The sequence below is a fragment of the Alligator sinensis genome, unplaced genomic scaffold (assembly GCF_000455745.1).
Source record: "Alligator sinensis unplaced genomic scaffold, ASM45574v1 scaffold448_1, whole genome shotgun sequence".
In the NCBI taxonomy this organism is placed as follows: domain Eukaryota; kingdom Metazoa; phylum Chordata; order Crocodylia; family Alligatoridae; genus Alligator; species Alligator sinensis.
In genome coordinates this window covers 1,582,525-1,600,104 of record NW_005841870.1, presented here as the reverse complement: position 1 = coordinate 1,600,104, position 17,580 = coordinate 1,582,525, and the positions used below count along the sequence as shown (strand labels likewise).

Sequence of the window (17,580 nt, the reverse complement as noted above, 5' to 3'; positions counted from 1 at the left end):
CCACACGACGAAACATGACAAAAATCACGTTCCGCCAACAGGGTTGCTCAACCTCAGTTGACTAGACTTAGGTTTTTGCTACTGCCCAGCAGCAAGCTGAAAGTTTGTGAAGACATCCCCATGCTGAGCTAGGTGTTCCAGTCCCTTCCTGTTCTGCATTTTGCACCTTGGCAGCCCAGCTGCTTAATGGAACTGTGCAGAACTGTGGAGATGCACGTGCTCTGGTGGCTTGGGAGCACTGGTTGTAGAACTTCCTGCTGCTAGACCAGGTTAAAGTTGTTTTTGAACTCTACCAGCTTTAGGTAAATGGCAGTCAAGATCAGGATGTGATCTAGTTGGACTGTGAGCTTGTAATTCCCTGAACGTGCTAAGAATTGGCCCACCTTCCCCAGAAATAATGTTGAAAATGAAAAGTGATTTAACCATTTTGGTGCTAGTCTGTGTGTAGAGCAGCCCAAAGTAGCTTTAACAGCCACTACAAATTGTTTTTAAAAAAAGGTTTAGATGTAAGTTTCTATTAAAGTTTAAAAAGATATCAATGTATTTACTCAAATTCAAGATGAGTTCTTTCCCCTCCCCACCCTCAGTCAGCGGAGAGGTATTAAAAAGCCTAATTTTGGATTCAAGTATCTGCCTAGGGCAGGCGGTGGCTCTGACTTTAGCCCCCTGCCTTGGCCTGAAGCCAGAGCTGAGCCACTGCCTGCCCTGGACTGGAATGGCATGTTTGGCAGGGGAGGGACCACACAACCAGGGGGATTGCAGAAGAGACTGTGGTGGGAGGGGAAAAACTTCAGCCTTGCCCCCCACCATGTCTGTACCTGCCTCCCCACCTCCTGCTTCCTCCACCCCCTGCACCCTGCCTTACTTTGTGCTCCAGCTCTGATCCCTCCAGCCATGACCCAGCCTGGCTGGGAACTATGGCCACTTCTCCCTGGCTAGTTCAGTAAGGGCAACCACTTCTACTGACTGCCCCAGTCCAGAGCAGAGCTGCAGCAGAAGGTAAGGGGTGTGGGCAGGGGGGAGCAGTGTGTGGTGGGGAGTAGGGAGTTGGGGGGGTCAGGTACAGGCAAAGGGCAAGGGGGTGCATACAGGCATGGAGGGGGGGGACAAGAGGTGGGGGAGCAAGGGGTAGGGGTCTGGCCTCCAACCCCCACCCGCCCTCCTGTCTCTGCTTTCTGCACCAGCAGTGTGAGGGATGAATTTAAGACAACCTTCCACTAATTAGGTTCTTTATGTGGAAAACTATAAGAAATGTATAATTTTGCATGCATAGAATCTAATTATTGTGGGGATGGGGAGGAGGAGTAGTCATGTTAAATTTAAAGTCCTCCTGATTTGGGTAAATATGGTGCTTTTTTAATAGACTGTTGTTATACTAGCCAGATTTTCCATAGCAATAATGAAATGTGTTTATCCACACAGAAATTGGATATAATAACCTCATAAAACAGAGGGGTAATGATTTTATCACTTAATTAGTGTTTTATTATGTTTCGCATTCATGGAGTATGTCCATGATCTATTTCTTTTAATTAAAAACAACTAACAGACTCAGCATGAATTGTATGTTTTATCCCTTTTTTGGTCATATCATGACTTTCAGGCAGTCTTCATAATCACATTCTGAGTTTATTCTCCCAAGAATGCAATGAGAGGGTTTTCCCATTAGCATTAGTGGGAGTTATTCACAAAATATGAATGGATATGTTGAAAAATAAATCTACAAATTGTGAATAAAGCTATTTTACTAGACAGGTTTCCTAGCTTTGAAAATTTGTTCAGAATAGTCACTGAGAGTTCAGTGATTTGAGCTCTACCGTAAGTTAGTAAAACCTCTCTAATCAATGGCTGTCTTGCCAACCATTGGTTTTTCACCTAATCAAGTAGTCATTCATAGAGAAGGGTCTTCTTCTATTTATTGAAGGGATTTTTTTCCCTGAGAGAGGCCCCCTCTACATGTTACATGTATTATGCAATTGCCTGGTTAATTGTACAGTTAATTTAAACTGACTACACGTGCAAATTAACTATCATGCCTTAAAAAGGTCCAACTAGCTTGAAGTTAGAGCTGGAAAATGTGTAATAACTTTATAGCTGGTTTCTGTCCAACTTTAATTTGCATGTGTAGCAGGGTCTGTGTGCCGGCAGCTAGGAGCCCTGTCAGCTGCTGCAGCTTGTGGGGTGCTGCCACAGATGGGAGTCTCATCAGCTGATGAGACTCCCAGCCACAGCAGTCTGTGGGGCACTGTCAGCTGGGAGTCTTGTCAGCTGACAGGACTCCCAGCTATGGCGGCTTGTTACTGATATGCTGGAGTGATATGATAGTGATCCTGGGCTCCCCATGCACTGGCACTTAAAGCATGATAGGATCTGATCCTGGATCCCACAATCACGCCTCCTGCCATGTACAAGTGGCATGGCAAAAGGTGCAATTGTGTGGATCACGCATCAGATCCTATCACTCCTCTACCTGAATGTCTAGAGGGGCCCTAAAAGTCGGTTCATCCTTGTGAGACTCATCAAGCAGCCTGTAACCAAAGTCCCTACATCAGTCCAATCGCAATCCTTCTTCTTGCCCCAAATTAAAACTGATAGATGTTGGTAAAATTTTAGGAGCTGATCAAGTTTGAGGTGCCTAATCCCCTCAAGTCTTCAAATCTCTGTTGCTTGACAGATATCTAAAATATTACCAAAATTATTGTGCAATTTTTTTGCTGGGATCTCTTGAGTAAAATACATAGATTTGATTTCTTCTGATTCATTTTTCATCTCTGTAAAAAAACACGTATCTATGCACCAGACTTGATCGAGTCACCATAACCATTTCTTCCTGAAATAAGGCAATAGTAGATCTAGTCAGATCTGTCTGCAGAGGCAAAGCACTTTATAACGTGAGTAATCAAAGCAAACTTTACCAAGAAAGAGAGAAAATAAAACAACTCCCACAAAAGTCTTCTCTGTTAAGATATATTTTAACTTTGTTTCTGGGGAATAACAGATTGAAAAGTCTTGCACTTTCAGATAGATACAAGGCTGAACTACCCAAATGGTTTTAACTGCTATTGAAGCAGTCTATTCCTGTTACTCTTAACAAGAAAAAGAGAACTACTTCAGACTTTAACGTTATGCCCACTGTCTGCAGGGATTTTTATGTACACAGTTCCAGAATCTGAAGTCGCTCATCTGCAGAGCTTGTATGGCGAAGAACAGAACAATTCAGAGCAGACAGCGGGGAGATGGATTTATCGCAGGTTGGCATCATGTTAATTCCCAGGAAAGCTAATATATTGATGTTATCTGTAACTTTTCAACAGCAGCAGTGTCCCTTTAGGCAGTCTGTCAGTCTCAAGAGAACTTGCTGATACAACTGGAAGGAAGAATTTGACAAAAAATATTCTGATCCCAGGATGTTCTATGATTATGATTACCTAGAACTGAATCAAGTAATGTTTCCATCTACATTTGTGATTAATCAGATTTGTGTATACTGTAAACATAGTAATATTTATTGTTAGAACACTGTTCTTTTACTTAGTAGTAAAGTCATTTGTGCCCTGTAGTGGTTAGATGACTCAAGATTTCCCATTCTGCTTTAAGGAACAATTTTTCAGCATAGTAGCATTGAAGGATTCAGATAATACATTTATTTTTTCAGAGAGCACTCTGAGCTTGTTGATGCTTGAAAATACTTTGCACTTTTTCTCTGTTTAAAGCTTATTAATTGTCATCAATTTAATGCCAGCATATGCATTTTAGAATACTGTTGTTAGACTATTAGTTTTTGTACCTATTTATTGATGAAATGCAAATGCAAAGCTCTGCTGATCTTATCAACCTAATAAGAGATACCTGGGATATTTATCAGATTTGCACACAAATGCAAGTAGAATCTTTCTCTCCCCTCTTTTTTAAGTTGGTTTTGGGGTGCTTTATTTTATGTAAGCGGATGTTAACTTCTTGATAACTGTAATATGTACAGCACTATTAGATTTGTGCATAAATGTTGTCTTCTCTACTGGCTTTTTGACTTTTTATCTCTACATCTCTTTGTCCCATTGTTAAAAAGTGGTCACAGTTTTGTGAGCACATATATTTCTAAGACCTGATACTGGATAGATAACAAAGGTCTCGTGGAAGTGTATTAAAATAACCAAATAAGACCTTTTCAGCGGCAGAGTATCAAACTATATTAGTGTTTGCCATGGCTTTAGAATCATGCTGACTTGTTTCCATTATGATGGGAGGCTCTGACATGGACAGATTTATTATTATTTTTAATAGTTGTTATAACCAAATTTGTGCTATTATCTACCACCAGAATAGTTTCAGCATGGTTTCTAAGATTCTTGTTATGGAAACTCAGCTGTGAGCATGTTCACAGAATGAGAAGTAATGGGCTAACTATAAGAGGGAAGCTAATTAATTTAAGGTAATCAAAACTGCCCATGAATATTGCAGCACATCTGTCTTAAAATGTTATTTTCTCAAAATGTTGAACAGATTGTAACTTTGCTTATTACATTCTGTATACATTCAATATCATCTTGCAAATATTATTCTTCAGAAATGCAAGGAAGAGGAAGGGGCGCTAATTTTCAGCGAGCGCACAGAACTACATTTGCTCCTCCATACCGTAATCAGAACAGGGGATATCAGTGGAGAGGGCTCCAGCCTTATGGCTCTCAGACCCAACCTTCAGGTAAAAAAGAAATCCAATACATTAGAAACTGTTATTCTGTAGTAAAACTGCATTGTGTGAATGAAATTAGTGTGTTAAAATCAGCAGAAGCTAATCCTACGATTTTATGTACAAATTGCATTATAGCTCAGAGCTTTCACATGCTTATTACTTTCTGAAAAATTCCTTTATGCAGAGCCAAAACTTTCCATGCCTTGTCCCAGCTAAAAATTTTTAGAAGTTTTAGTAGTTAAAGAAGTGTACTTCAGTGCATAAAAATTGTCTTTAGTTTCCAATAATCCAATAAGTCAATTATGTGCTAAAATGTAAATATATGCTTAGGTGCTTTGCTGGATCAAGGTCTTGGCCTCCATTGGTCTTCCTTAGCAGGAGTTGACTTTAATTCACTCATCAGCAATACCAATTGATTTAGCAGGGAAGAGATTTTAAGGAAACTCAGGACAGTGGCCCAGGAGGGAAGTAGGTTGTGGTGACATTACTGTTAGTGGCAGAAGACATCAGTATGGGATGAAGCACCAGAAGGCCCAGGGATCATGTAAAACAGATTGTATAGGCTCTTGGGGGTGCAGAATAATTTATAAATTCTGCCCAGCCCTGCCCCCAGCCTGGGACCATGGGGCTGTTCATGGTTGCACCAATGCGGGAAATTCAGGTAAGAAGTTGGGGGAGGGAAGGGAGGACCATGGGGATTGCCCCAGCCCTCGGGGCTCAGCTGGCTCCTGCTGAGCCCCACAGTCCAGGCATGCAGCCAAGAGTTGGCAGGCAGGCGGGAAAGTGGCGGCGGGGGCAGGGAGGGAGTGAAAGCAAGCAGGAGCATAGGGCTTGCACCAATGTCCTGGGGCCAGCACCAGCAAAGCCTAGAGCAGGGCGGTAGGTGCACAGGGTGTGGGCTGGTAGGGGTCTATGGAGCCAGGCTGGGATGCACCAGCAGGGAGAGCGGGGAGCTGATCCAGCTCCATAGAACCGTGCTGACCTGGCCCTGCGCTCCTGCCACCCTGGTCGACTCTGTCAGCGGTTGTCCTGGGACACCAGCGTGAGCCCCACTTCCCGCCTGGCTGCCACTGGCTCCCTCACACCCGCTCACTCCCAGTGCCCCGGCCCTGTGATATGGGTGGGGAGCAGCATGCAGCCCCAACCCTGCCCTTGCCTGTGAAGAGTAAACTGGTCCTCAGTGCAGGGGGAAAGTGGCTGCTCCCCTTCACCATGGCCAGAGCCCCGTGTTACAGCCACTCACAGCCCACACAGGGCTGTCCTGCTTCTTTGCCACATCACCGCAGGCAGCCCTGTGCAGGCTCCAAGTGGCTGCAGCACAGGGCGCCGGCCACAGGGTGGGGGAGCGACCACTTTCTCCCCACACTGAGGACCAGCTCATTCTCTGCCACCACTGCTCAGTCCAGACGGGCGAGCATGGGGCGTGTGGGGTCGGGCCTGCCCACTGTTCCCAGCCTGTACTCTGGAGGTGGGGCAGGGGCACAGGAAATAAGCAGGCGCGCAGGAGCCAGCAGCAGCGGGGCGGAAGCATGGGGCCCGCACTGGTGTCCCAAGGCCAGCACTGGTGGGGCCCAGAGCAGGGCAGCAGGAGTACAGGAGTCCCGGCCAGCAGGGGCTCTATGGAGCCAGGTCAGCTCCCCCCTCTCCCTGCTGGTGCAGCCCAGCCCAGATCCACAGACCCCTGTCTCCAACCACCCTGCTCTGGGCTCCGCTGGTGCAGGTCCCATGCTCCCACTCACTTCCACTCCCCCCTGCCGCTTTCCCCACTTTCCTGCCTGCCAGCCATCCACTCTGCACTACATGGCTCCCATACCTCCATCCATACCCACACACACACATCCCCACAAACCCCCATATGCAGTCACTTCTGCATATACACCACAAACGCACACAAATCAGGACAAAACAATTTTTTTAATTAAATTAAAATATATGATTATGGGTTTTTGATTTTTAGTATGTCATTTGGTTTTTTTTCCCCCTAAGATGGCAAACCCTCTTCCCCAAAGGAGTACTTCCAGGGGCAAGGGGAGGGACTTCCAGTGGCAAAGTTCAGAGGTTAGGGGCAGGACTTCTGGTCCCAAGATGGCGACCAGGGAACGGAGCACCTGTCAAGGGACAGGGCTACCCATGCAGTCCTCGACAGCTTGCCAAAACTTGGTAAGCAGCCCTCCGCCCAAAATAATTGCCCGCCCCTGGGCTAAGGCCTCAAGGACACCTTCATGTAAAGGCACCCTGGGTTCTGATCTTGGATCCCAACGGTTGTGCTTCCTGCCATATCACACATGTATGGCAGGTGGTGTGATCAGATCCTAATTGTGCCCTTTCTTCTTGTCAGTGCAGGGGGAGCCCAGGATCTTGATCCCAGGTACCTCCTGCATCAGTAAGTTGAAAGCCAGGTCCCCCCAGTCTTCATATGATTCAGGGCTGTCATGGGGCTAGGACTGGGGCAAGGAAAGCCCTGAGTGAGTTTGAGACCCTTGGCTCTCCCAGGGCTGGAGTCAACAGTCAGCTGACTGTCAGCCTAATGTCCATTTGAGGGCTTTCCCCCTAGGACTTTAAACCCCACATCCTGCAGCTGTGACGGGGCTGGCCAGGTGCAGAAGACCAGAGGCTCCCAGTGGTGGTAGCTGAAAGGCTTTCCTCACTGGGACTTTAAACCATGGGTGCAGGGTTTAACGTCATCGGCCCTTCAGTCATCCTTCTATGAACCTCTGATTCCTCATGCCTCGAAGCTCTGCCAGAGCTGTGGGGTGCTGGGTTTAAAGACCCTGGCAAGGGAAGCCCTTTACCTCCCCCCTCTGGGAGCCTCGTCCCCCCACACTGGGTAGCCTCACCAAATTTGGGCATGAGGGTTTAATCTCCTTAGCAGGACAGCCCCTCATCTCCCTCTGGGAACTGTAGAGTCAGTAGATTACAGCTATGCATACAAGTTATCTACAGGCTCCATTTTTCACATATTTTACCTTCAGGCTTCAAACACGCTGCCAAAGTAGCATGTAGAAAAGGAAAGTTTGGGCATCCTAGGTATGGCTTCCATCCTCTGTGAGCTGCAAACTTTCCTATCCATATTGTTTTGTTGTTTTTGAGTTTTCGGTTTGAAAAATAGAGCTTAAAGCAGAGAACTGTTGCTAAATTTGCATTGAACATAGTTTGATCTTAATCAACTAGGTTATCTTAAACCAGTTTTAAACCTACTTTAAACTGGTTAGAGTAACACAGTTTCCAGCTCTATGCAGACAGGATCACATAGCATATGCCTAGACAAAACTTAATAATTGCTATTTCAGATGCGAATCAAAACCAGAATAAGTTGTACCATTGCATGCATCAGTAAAAATAAAACAAACATTAAGAATTATGGAAATCACAAACATACATTATATAAACAGTGGTGTCACTGCCCTCATCACTCATTTGAACAAGCAGAAAAAAAAATCAATAACCAGCAGACAAACTAATTTCAAACTACCTTTACTCTGCCTCTATACAAAACTTAATTAAAAATATAAACTGTATCCATCCATTAATCATGTCCTTCATAACACTGTATAAACACTTTATACATTAATTCTGGTGAATGCCAGCTGAACTTTTGCATAAGCAGGACCTCACTATACTTTATTGCAGAGGTAAAGGCTGGTCTACAAACCTTTGTTATGCCTATGGAAACTGATGTTATTAAAGCAGTATTGTCTCTCAATAAGGTTGCAGTTATGCCAGTTTAAAAACAGTTATTTCAGTACAATTTAGATCTGTAAATTTAGGATAAAACTACAATACAGGTAAAGCAGTATAACTGCTATGAGGAAAAGTTTTAAGTAGCACATTGTTCTTTACTTAGTTTGCACAATCAGCTATGCAGATCATTCTGTACGATTACACAATGTACAATTCCAAGTAATTGGCTGGGCTAGTATTTAGAAGTACATAAATTGTGCAGATAACTTTCCTAATGGCTTTAAGAAAAGTAATTCCATTATTAATGATAGCCTCCTAAATTTAAAAATGTTATTCTTAATTGTATACCAGAGTAATTACTTACTGTAGAAGGTATATAGAATAAAAAATGGTGAGGTCTTGTTGCAGTGAGAGACAGGGAAATGGTCTGCTTTCAAGTTATACCTGCTGGCTTTTAAATACTCTCACCAATTATTTGTTTTTCTCCTTGAATATGAAGGGAAAAATACTCTATTCTCATCTCTCCTAGGTAGAGGATACCGACCACGACATCAAGACCAGAGGAGAAGATTCCAATTTACTCCACGGTAAATAATGGAAGTTCAGAGTGCAGAAGGATGTCTGAATAAGATGATACAATAGAACTTAGATAATTTCTTGCTCCTCTGCAAAGATGATTTGTGGATGATCTGGAGGTATGTATACCTGCAGCAAACAGCTGTGCAGGACTACTGAGGCACTCCAGCTGTTTGCTGCAGTTTTTATTTCAAAGGGTGTCGCTTCTCTGATCAGCTCTGTAGGATGGTTGATGAGCTCCAACTGATTGGAGAAGCAATGCCCTTTGAAGCAAGTTGAAGCAAACAGCTGAGCAGCTCCTCTTTAATTTGACAACTGTTGTGGACTAAGCAGGTCACAAACCAGCTGGCTGCACATTATCTGGGTTCTATTGTTATATATATCTCATGGTCAGCATTGTTGTTCCTACAACTGAGTCCTGGGCTTGACAAAGGAGCTGAGCACTTAACTGAGCTTCAGGTGAAATCACTGAAAGCTGCAGGTACTTTAGCTAGTCCTTTTTGTGCTAAGGCTAAGCTTGCTTTATTTTGAGGCCTGGAACCCAGGTGGTATGTCTCCTTCCTCCCTTCCTTCCAGCCTTTCTGGACTTAGTCAGGTACACATGTATGTGCGTAGCCTACTAAGCATTCATAATCTCTGCATGCATGCTTATACATCTGTAGTGCAAAGGCAGGGCCATAAAAGGTTCAGGTGTGCCTCTAGGTCAGGGGTGGGCAAAATATGGTCTGTGGGCCGAATCCAGCCTGCCAGGCAATTCCGTCCGGCCTGCAGGGCCCCTCTGTAAGCCCTACCCCTTGCTCCCCTCTGCAAGCCTGTACCTTCATGCAGGAGGTGCGCTCTGATTGCTAAGCAACTGTCCACACACCCCAGCCTGGCCTGACCCACTCCCAGGCCTGAGCTAGGGGGCATTAGAGATAAGCCCCCTGCTGGCGACTCCCAGCCCTCCCTGCCTGGGAGAGTGGGAATTCAAGTACAGTCTTCATTACTGTCATCTTCAACTATGTAATATTTTCCTTAGCTTTATAGAAGTCTGTAAATTGAATTGGCTTAAATAGAAGTTTATAAAATTGATTGTTACTTTTTTTCCCATTTATGTATTTTGGAGCCACCATATCTGTATTTTTGAACTGTAACATTTTCAGTGCATTGAGATATGTAAGAATCTCCCTTTCCCTTTAGACAGGATATATAGGGTTAAAAAAAATCAAAGCATGAAGTCCAAAAAAAGAACTGAGCAACAGGATAAGGAGACAACCAAACAATGACAAAAGGATAAGATGCCATTCATAAGTCTGATAAAAATGTCATAATTCAAAAGAAGCTCTTACAATAATAAAGACACATGAATATTCCGTGATAATACATATGCCAAATCTGGAGAAATACTGCACCCATCGTGTAAGAGTTCTCTTCCTATTCTTCAGTCTTAAAAGAATTAGCAGTTGGCTACTGAATACAGTAAATTCAATATTTTTGATTGGCTTGATTTTTGATAAACAACCACTAAGACAGTGGTTGAGTATGAACAGCTCAAGGTTCTCCTTGTTTTAAAGCCCAGTCTAGCATTTAAAAGAAATAACTGTTTCCCCCAAATATTTAATACCAGCATATCTCACATTGTAGGAAATAGTATGAACATATCTTGCTTGCAGTTCTCACCATTTTATATCTTTTCTATTTTTATGTTTAGGCATACTATAGGGATTAAAAAACTTGCCAGTACTGCATATGACTTCACTTCTATTGAAGTCTATAGGACTGTACATGAGTTAACCTCTGCATCTTTACAGAGGAACTAGGCTTATTCTTAGTCATGTTGGACAGAAAACTCAGATTATTTTTCCTTTGTTATCACTTGGTTAGCATCTACTATCATCTCCTTTATATTAGTGAGTATATTTTCTTATTGCCATCAACTCTAGTATTATTCATAAAGTAGCTGTACCTCTGATGTGTTTTATATTTTAAGTATAGTTAACCGGATAGTTTTTTATACCCAACATTTTATTTTCAGATTATTATAAAAATAAAGTTAGTAAACCTGCCACCATGTTACACTTAAGATGTGATTAACCGGTTAATCACATCTTAAATTGTAGTTTGGCCACACATTAAAGCAATTAATGGCATCATAAAACAAGGAATAAGCCACAAAGTTAATGGGGTCAAATTATAATTGTAATTGTAATCATACAAATGTGTAATAAATTTATGGCTGGTTCCTGTCACACCATTAATTGAACATATAGCCAGTTGCACCCCCACGGCTGGGAACCTGGATAAACTGACAGGGCTCCCAGCCACAGGAACCTGCCCATGATCCCAGACTCCCCCTGCACCAGCAGTACGGCTTGATGGAGATGCTTAACCCCACAATCACGCTTCCTTCCATGCATGTGTGACATGGCAAGAAACATGGTTGTGTGGATCACGCATCCTATCCCATTGTGCCTTTGCCTGTATGTCTGGCCAGGGGCCCTGCAGTTGTCAAGCAGGAACCATATTCTGTAGTACTTATCCTGGCTGTGATATTAATAGAGGCTTTGCCTACATAAGGGTTAGATCAGGGGCAGGCAAAATCCGGCCCGCGGACCAGATGCAGCCCATCAGGCCATTCTATCCGGCCCGCAGGGCCCCTAATAAATTTAGAAAATTAATGTTGATCTGCCCCTAGCTGCCTGTCCTGCGGCCCTTGATGGCTTGCCAAAACTCAGTCAGTGGCCCTCTGTCCAAAATAATTGCCCGCCCCTGGGTTAGATGTTCAAATGAGTATGTAATGCAGGGGCGGGCAATTATTCCGGGCAGAGAGCCACTTACTGAGTTTTGGCAAACCATCGAGGGCCACATGACAAGCAGCCAGGGGCAGATAGCTATTCATTTTCTAAATTTTTTAGGGGCCCCACAGGCTGGATAGAATAGCCTGGAGGGCCGCATCTTGCCCACCCCTGATGTAATGCATATGTTATCATGACTGGAGGTACGATTATGAACAGCTGATCTAGTCTCCTGCATAACAGAAGCCATAGAATTTCACTCTGCACCAAGCCCCAAATTTCCAGTTGAGCTAAAAATATTTATTTAAAGACATCCATAATTTAAAGACTTCATGTGATGAAGAAATCACTGGGTTCTTGGTTAAGTGATTAAAGTTCCCATTCTATTAAAATACATTCCTTATTTTCCAGTTGTTTTTGTCTAACTTAAGTATTTAACCATTAGATTACATTTATCTTCTTCTGCTGGAATAAAAGCCATCTGCTATCAAAATTTTTGTACCCTTTTATTTACATATAAAGTCTAATCAATAACCTCCATCTTTCATTCCTAAAATAAGTAAAGCTAATTTTCTTCCTGATGCTTTTTAAACCATCACTCCTTTATTTATCTTTTCCTTAAAGGAATATATTTACTTTATGCAGTGCTAAAATACAGTTTTATTATAAAAGACATTATAATAACTAGTGAATATCTAGGCAGGAGCGAGCCCAGCCCGATGGCGCACAGCTTCTGTCTGTGGTGCCAGGAGCCCTGGGTGGCAACAAGAGCTGGCTTGGTCCTGACTGAAGGCACATGCCAGCAGACCAAGCCAGCTCCATGCACTACATGGAGCCCCTGGGACTCAGGCAGCGCCTCACATGCTGCTGGGGATCTCTGCCAGCAGTGGGCTATGAGTGCCCTGATGTCCTGCTGCTGGAAGCTGCTGTTGTAGAGGTGGCTGTGTGCCATGCAGAGAGGTGGGTGGGGGACCCACCTTTCACGCAGTCCCTCCACACACATAATCCACCCACAAACCACCCCCACAAACACCCCACCCACAAACCCCACACAATCCACCCACAAACCCCTCACCTCCCCACAAACTTCACAGCCACCCCTCCACCCACCCACAAACCCTACACTCACACCGCCTTGCAAATCTCACACCGTGTGCCCAGCCGCCAAACGGGATGGGACCTGCTGGCAGGAGCTTTGGCTGCAGGGGCAACTGCCACACTGCAGCCCTGCCCTGTGCCCACACCCATGCTGGGACATGCAGCCCCAGCCTAGGGGGGGCTCTTGGTCCCAGGAACCACTCAGGGGGTGTGATGGGCTGGGGGGGAGGGGTGGAAGAGGCAGTGGGGGTGTGTGTGAGAGAGAATTGGGGGTCAGGGGTGGGGGAACACTCTGGGTAGGAGAGGCTGCCAGAGCGGCCTTAGAGCCCCCGTGTACCCCCAGAGCAGCCTGTGCAGGGGGAGGCCAGCTTGGAAGAGAAGGGGCTTGTCCAGGCCAGTCCCTGAGACCCAGATGAGGGCTTCCCAGTCACGGCATGGAGATCACTGTGGCCTGGGCACAGGCACAGGGAGTAGAACAGCAAGGGCTGGCACTGCTCCGAGCCACAAAGCAGCAGGTGGGACAGCTACAGCTGGACTCACGTCTTGGTGCTGGGACAGAGCTGCTGCCAGAAGAGAGCTAGAGTGGGCAGGCAGAGGCTGTGGGTCAGGAGTGAGGAGCACTGGTGGACGACTGTGGTTTGGGAGTGAGGGGCAAGGCAGGGACAGGGCACTGGGATCTCAGTGCTGCTCAGTGCCCCGCATCCTGATGAGCGAAGGGGGCAGGGGCAACTCTGATTTTTCTATGATAAAAAAACAAAAGAAAACACCAAAGTGTATAGATATTTAGAATTAATTTTATTATGATGATAGAGGCACTGGTAGGCTTTCAGATTGCTTTAAAATTGTAAATATATAAAAAAAAAAATTGCCCAACTGATCTCTCTATGTATAGTGGCATTTCATTTTAATCACAGAAGAATGCAGATTTGAGGTATTTTAATGAGAGAATCTAGGCTTTTTCATCAGAGAATTTGCAAATTTTAAATATGGGACATCAGGATCCTTGCTGGTGAGTCAAGTGGCAGGACCTGGGCAGAGGAGCTGAAGGGCAGATGAGATAGCTGACCTCCTGGTCATTTGGGGCCAGGCAGACACACTTCAACAGTTCATAGCGGGCCATCACAACAAGCACACCTTCCAGGTGATAGCTGTCCAGATGGCAGGCTGAGGGCAACAGAACACATGACAGCAGTGTCACACAAAGGCCAACTATGCCGCCATGGTCCAGTGGCAGCTGGCCCAGAGGTGCAGGAGGCTCTGCAATGCCCTTACCACAGCTCAGGTGGCCGTGTGATCCCCATCTGGGTCTAGCAGGTGCACAGCCATGGTCCAGCAGGTCCAAGGGGGCGGATGCTGTCGCAGGTGGCAGCAGGTCACAGCCAGGCAGCAACCCCCACTGTCAGACTGCTGCAGTGGGTAGAGGGTACAGGGACCACTCCAGGTTAGGGCTGCTTCAGCTGTCCAGCTGGCACAAGAAGCTAGTGTCCCCAGATACCAACTGGCTGGGACAGAAGCTCCGGAGAGCAAGTAGCCCTGAGCTGCTTGCCAGGGCAGCTTTTTATACTGCTGGGGCCAGCAGAGGTGCTGGCCCCAGCCTCTAGCTCCCCCTGGCAGAAGACCCAGGGAGAACTGGGCAGGGTCAGTTTGTCCCAAGTGGCAGAGTTTGCCCCACACCAAAGGGCATGTTCAGGCACATGTGCTGAGGCACAAATCTCCGGCACAAATTTGTGCTGCTGCTATCCGAGCTGCTGCAAGTGCATGTGCTTGCATGTGCGGATGCACCCAATCCGTTTTATTTCCTCACGCCTGACTTATCTTCTCACAGCTCAGGGCTGGCTCCCTTTAAAGAATTTTGCATCACGCTAGTTGAGGATCACTGGGTTGGAGGTAGCCACCTGTCTGCTCAACAGCTATGTGCTCTGGATTGCATTTGAAGGCACCTAGGCTGCTGCTTTTTATAGGCACTTCCCTCTTTCAATTTAGAACATCATCCTAAAACATAGAGCATGACATCTTCATATTAGGCTTTGTGACACCTAAGTAGAGGTGCCTGTGAAGTTGATCTGGATCTGGCCCCAAGTTCCTTTTGAGAATGGGACTTAGAAGCCTGAAAAAAAAAATTACTCCAAATACTTTTTGGACTTTTAAATAAAGTTTCAATCATTTTGCATGAGTATGGAGCAGTTAGATTGCTGTAACTTTTCTACGAATTTTTGTTACTTGAAAATGTTTGCATGTTGATATGTCTGTGCCTTCTTTAGCTTATCAAAGATATTTTGTATTCTAGATGGTCCAGATGACTTTGTTGTGACTGGATCTGAATGAAAATTGATAAGACAAGCTATATTTTGATAAAGCACTGGACATTAAACATCATAAAAATCTTTTCAGTGTATGTATTGTACCATTGTGAACAACCTGAATACATATTTTAGGAGTGGTGGAGGGGAAGGGTTTAATTACAGGCTTATTTCCCTGCCTTCTCTCAGGTTGCCAATAATTTATCATTTTGTACCTCTGATGGGTCTTTTTTCATTGCTAATTTAATTGTCTAGAAATACGCGCTCTATTATGAAACAGTTACTGAATTATTTACCAAATGGGAACTTTACAGAAGCTTTAGGTAGACAGTTATGAAATCTGTTTGTAAGGGGAAATGCATGCAGAAACATTGCAACAACTAAGCAGAGAAACACTGTAGGCACTGTTACATTGTGAAAGAAATCTAATTAACATGCCTGGCTCCCTCATTAAAGAGTAGCAAAGCCATGAAAAACTAAATAGCTCTTCCTAAACAAGTGTTGATAAACCTTTATGCTATGCCATGGTATATTCCATATGTGCCATATCTTTTACAAAAAAAGTATTTTAGAAGTGTTTCAGATAGCATCAGTGTTTAAAAAGCAAAACTTCCTTCTCCCCCTGCCCTTCCCCTCCCCATTTGTATATTTCTGCCTGTAAAGCTAGATGACTTCATTACGTGGAAGTTTCAGAGGAAGAGGAAAAATGACTAAAATGTTTTAAAAACCTGTCAAAATATTTGTTTTATGCACAAAAGTATAAGAGCTTTTAAGTCTTATTATTTCTGGGTCTTCCAAAGCTGCATACAAGCACTGTCTGTTCCGTTAGGAAACCCAGAGTTTTCCTTTTGGCTCTATAATGGTCCCATTTCCAATCCTTTACAGTTTTATATATCTGACTTTAAATATGTCATCACTCTAGGACTACACATGGCTCATCCTAGGCCTCAGGTCAGAGTAATTTTGGAAGAAATCCCAAATTAGGGGGAAATGAGTATTCCTCTTAAACATTGAGATTTTTTTAATGGCAGCAGTTTGAAGCACAGTGGATGAAATTTTGTCTTTGTTGAAGTCAGGGTTAAACCTGCCGTTAACTTCAGGGGAGTCAAGGTATCACCCCATTTCAATCACTAGCTGATAGAAATTGATGGACAGATGGACAGCCTGCAGGTGAACCGAAGGTATATCATGACTTAATTTATTAGCCACATAGTTTTCACTACTGCATGTGGTATATATGCTTGTATTTGATATGATGTATTTGATTTGATATGATGTATTTGTACACTGTAGATTAATCAGTGTTCACAAAAATTTGGCATGAAGAAAATAAGTTCTCTTGTATCTTGTTTAAAGTGATTTATCTCTTTTTGTGGTTTTTTATCAAGTGTATTGCTGTTGCTACTGTACAGATTTGATATAATGGTCATAGATTAAAACATGCTTGTTTTTAGATCATTCTATTTCTACTTTAGTTACTGCGGCTACCGTTGTTCCTTAGGCCTTATACATGTGTCCTCTTTTGAGCCAACTCTTCACTAAACTTTTCCATCCAGTATCTGTATTCTGTTAATATAAGCAGCACTGTCATTTGTATATATGCTGTATTATGATTTCCTTACATTTGTTTTTACTGCCTAAAACCCAGTAATTGTCCTGTGACCTAAATACATAGCAGTGACCCAGCTAAATAAGTTGGGAACAATACAGCATTTCTAATGCTATAAAAGTGGTACTGATAACTTTGTTTAAATACAAATCTACTTTCGTCTGATTTGCTTTTTGAGGATCAAGTGATGACAAAGATTGAACAGTCTTGCCACATTGTCCTGCCATCTTGTCACTTGTGCTACCTCTTACTCATTCAAACCTTTCAGGAGAATGTACACTTGAATTTTATTGAATATTACTAGTTCAAGAATTGCAATATGTTCTGTGGTACTTTAAAAAAAAGAGTTGTGTGCTAGCATTTTTCAGGTATTTCTACCTGTAAAGATTTGATGATGAGAGAGATTTTCGGTGGATTCTGTATATAGGGTGGTAATAAAACCAGACTTAAATCAGAATTCAGCAAGAGTGTTTTGCTGTGCTCATACTGGTTATTCTTACAATTGTTAGTGAGAGCATAAGACACTGAGATTTTTCTCCTAATGCTGGACCATGGACAAAAGCTGCTTATTATCCTAATTTACCAGCAAAAGATTGTTCTCCAGGGTTCAGACAAGAGTTCCATATCAGGGATGTGCTCTTGATCCAAACAGGTTTAGCTTTTGTTAAGATGCAGTGGTTTTGCCCTTGTAGCCAAGAATAGTAATAGCACCACAAAGCTTGCAGACTATTAAAACAGTCCATGTAGGAAAAAATGGCCTTCCGATTTTCTCATTAATCAGGGCCTTGTCAGGCCTTGTTATAACTTGCCATTGTTGTCCCACCTAGGATATTCTGAGCTTTTGGAAAAGGG

General features: G+C 43.8%; 1 protein-coding gene across 5 annotated transcripts in view; it reads left to right on the top strand.

The window, feature by feature from the left end:
* The window catches only part of FAM120B (family with sequence similarity 120B), an 88,432-nt gene extending 71,497 nt beyond the window's left edge, over positions 1–16,935 (top strand). For 4 of the 5 annotated variants that reach the window (XM_025194916.1, XM_014527044.2, XM_006016986.3 and 1 more), the window contains 4 exons: positions 3,143–3,251; positions 4,565–4,699; positions 8,901–8,958; positions 15,107–16,935. In XM_025194916.1, coding sequence (XP_025050701.1) covers positions 3,143–3,251; positions 4,565–4,699; positions 8,901–8,958; positions 15,107–15,119 — 315 coding nt within the window. In that variant the 3' untranslated portion in view covers positions 15,120–16,935. The remainder of the gene's footprint in view (positions 1–3,142; positions 3,252–4,564; positions 4,700–8,900; positions 8,959–15,106) is intronic. The other variant, XM_025194905.1, reaches the window with a different exon arrangement.
* The last annotated feature ends 645 nt before the right edge of the window (positions 16,936–17,580 follow it).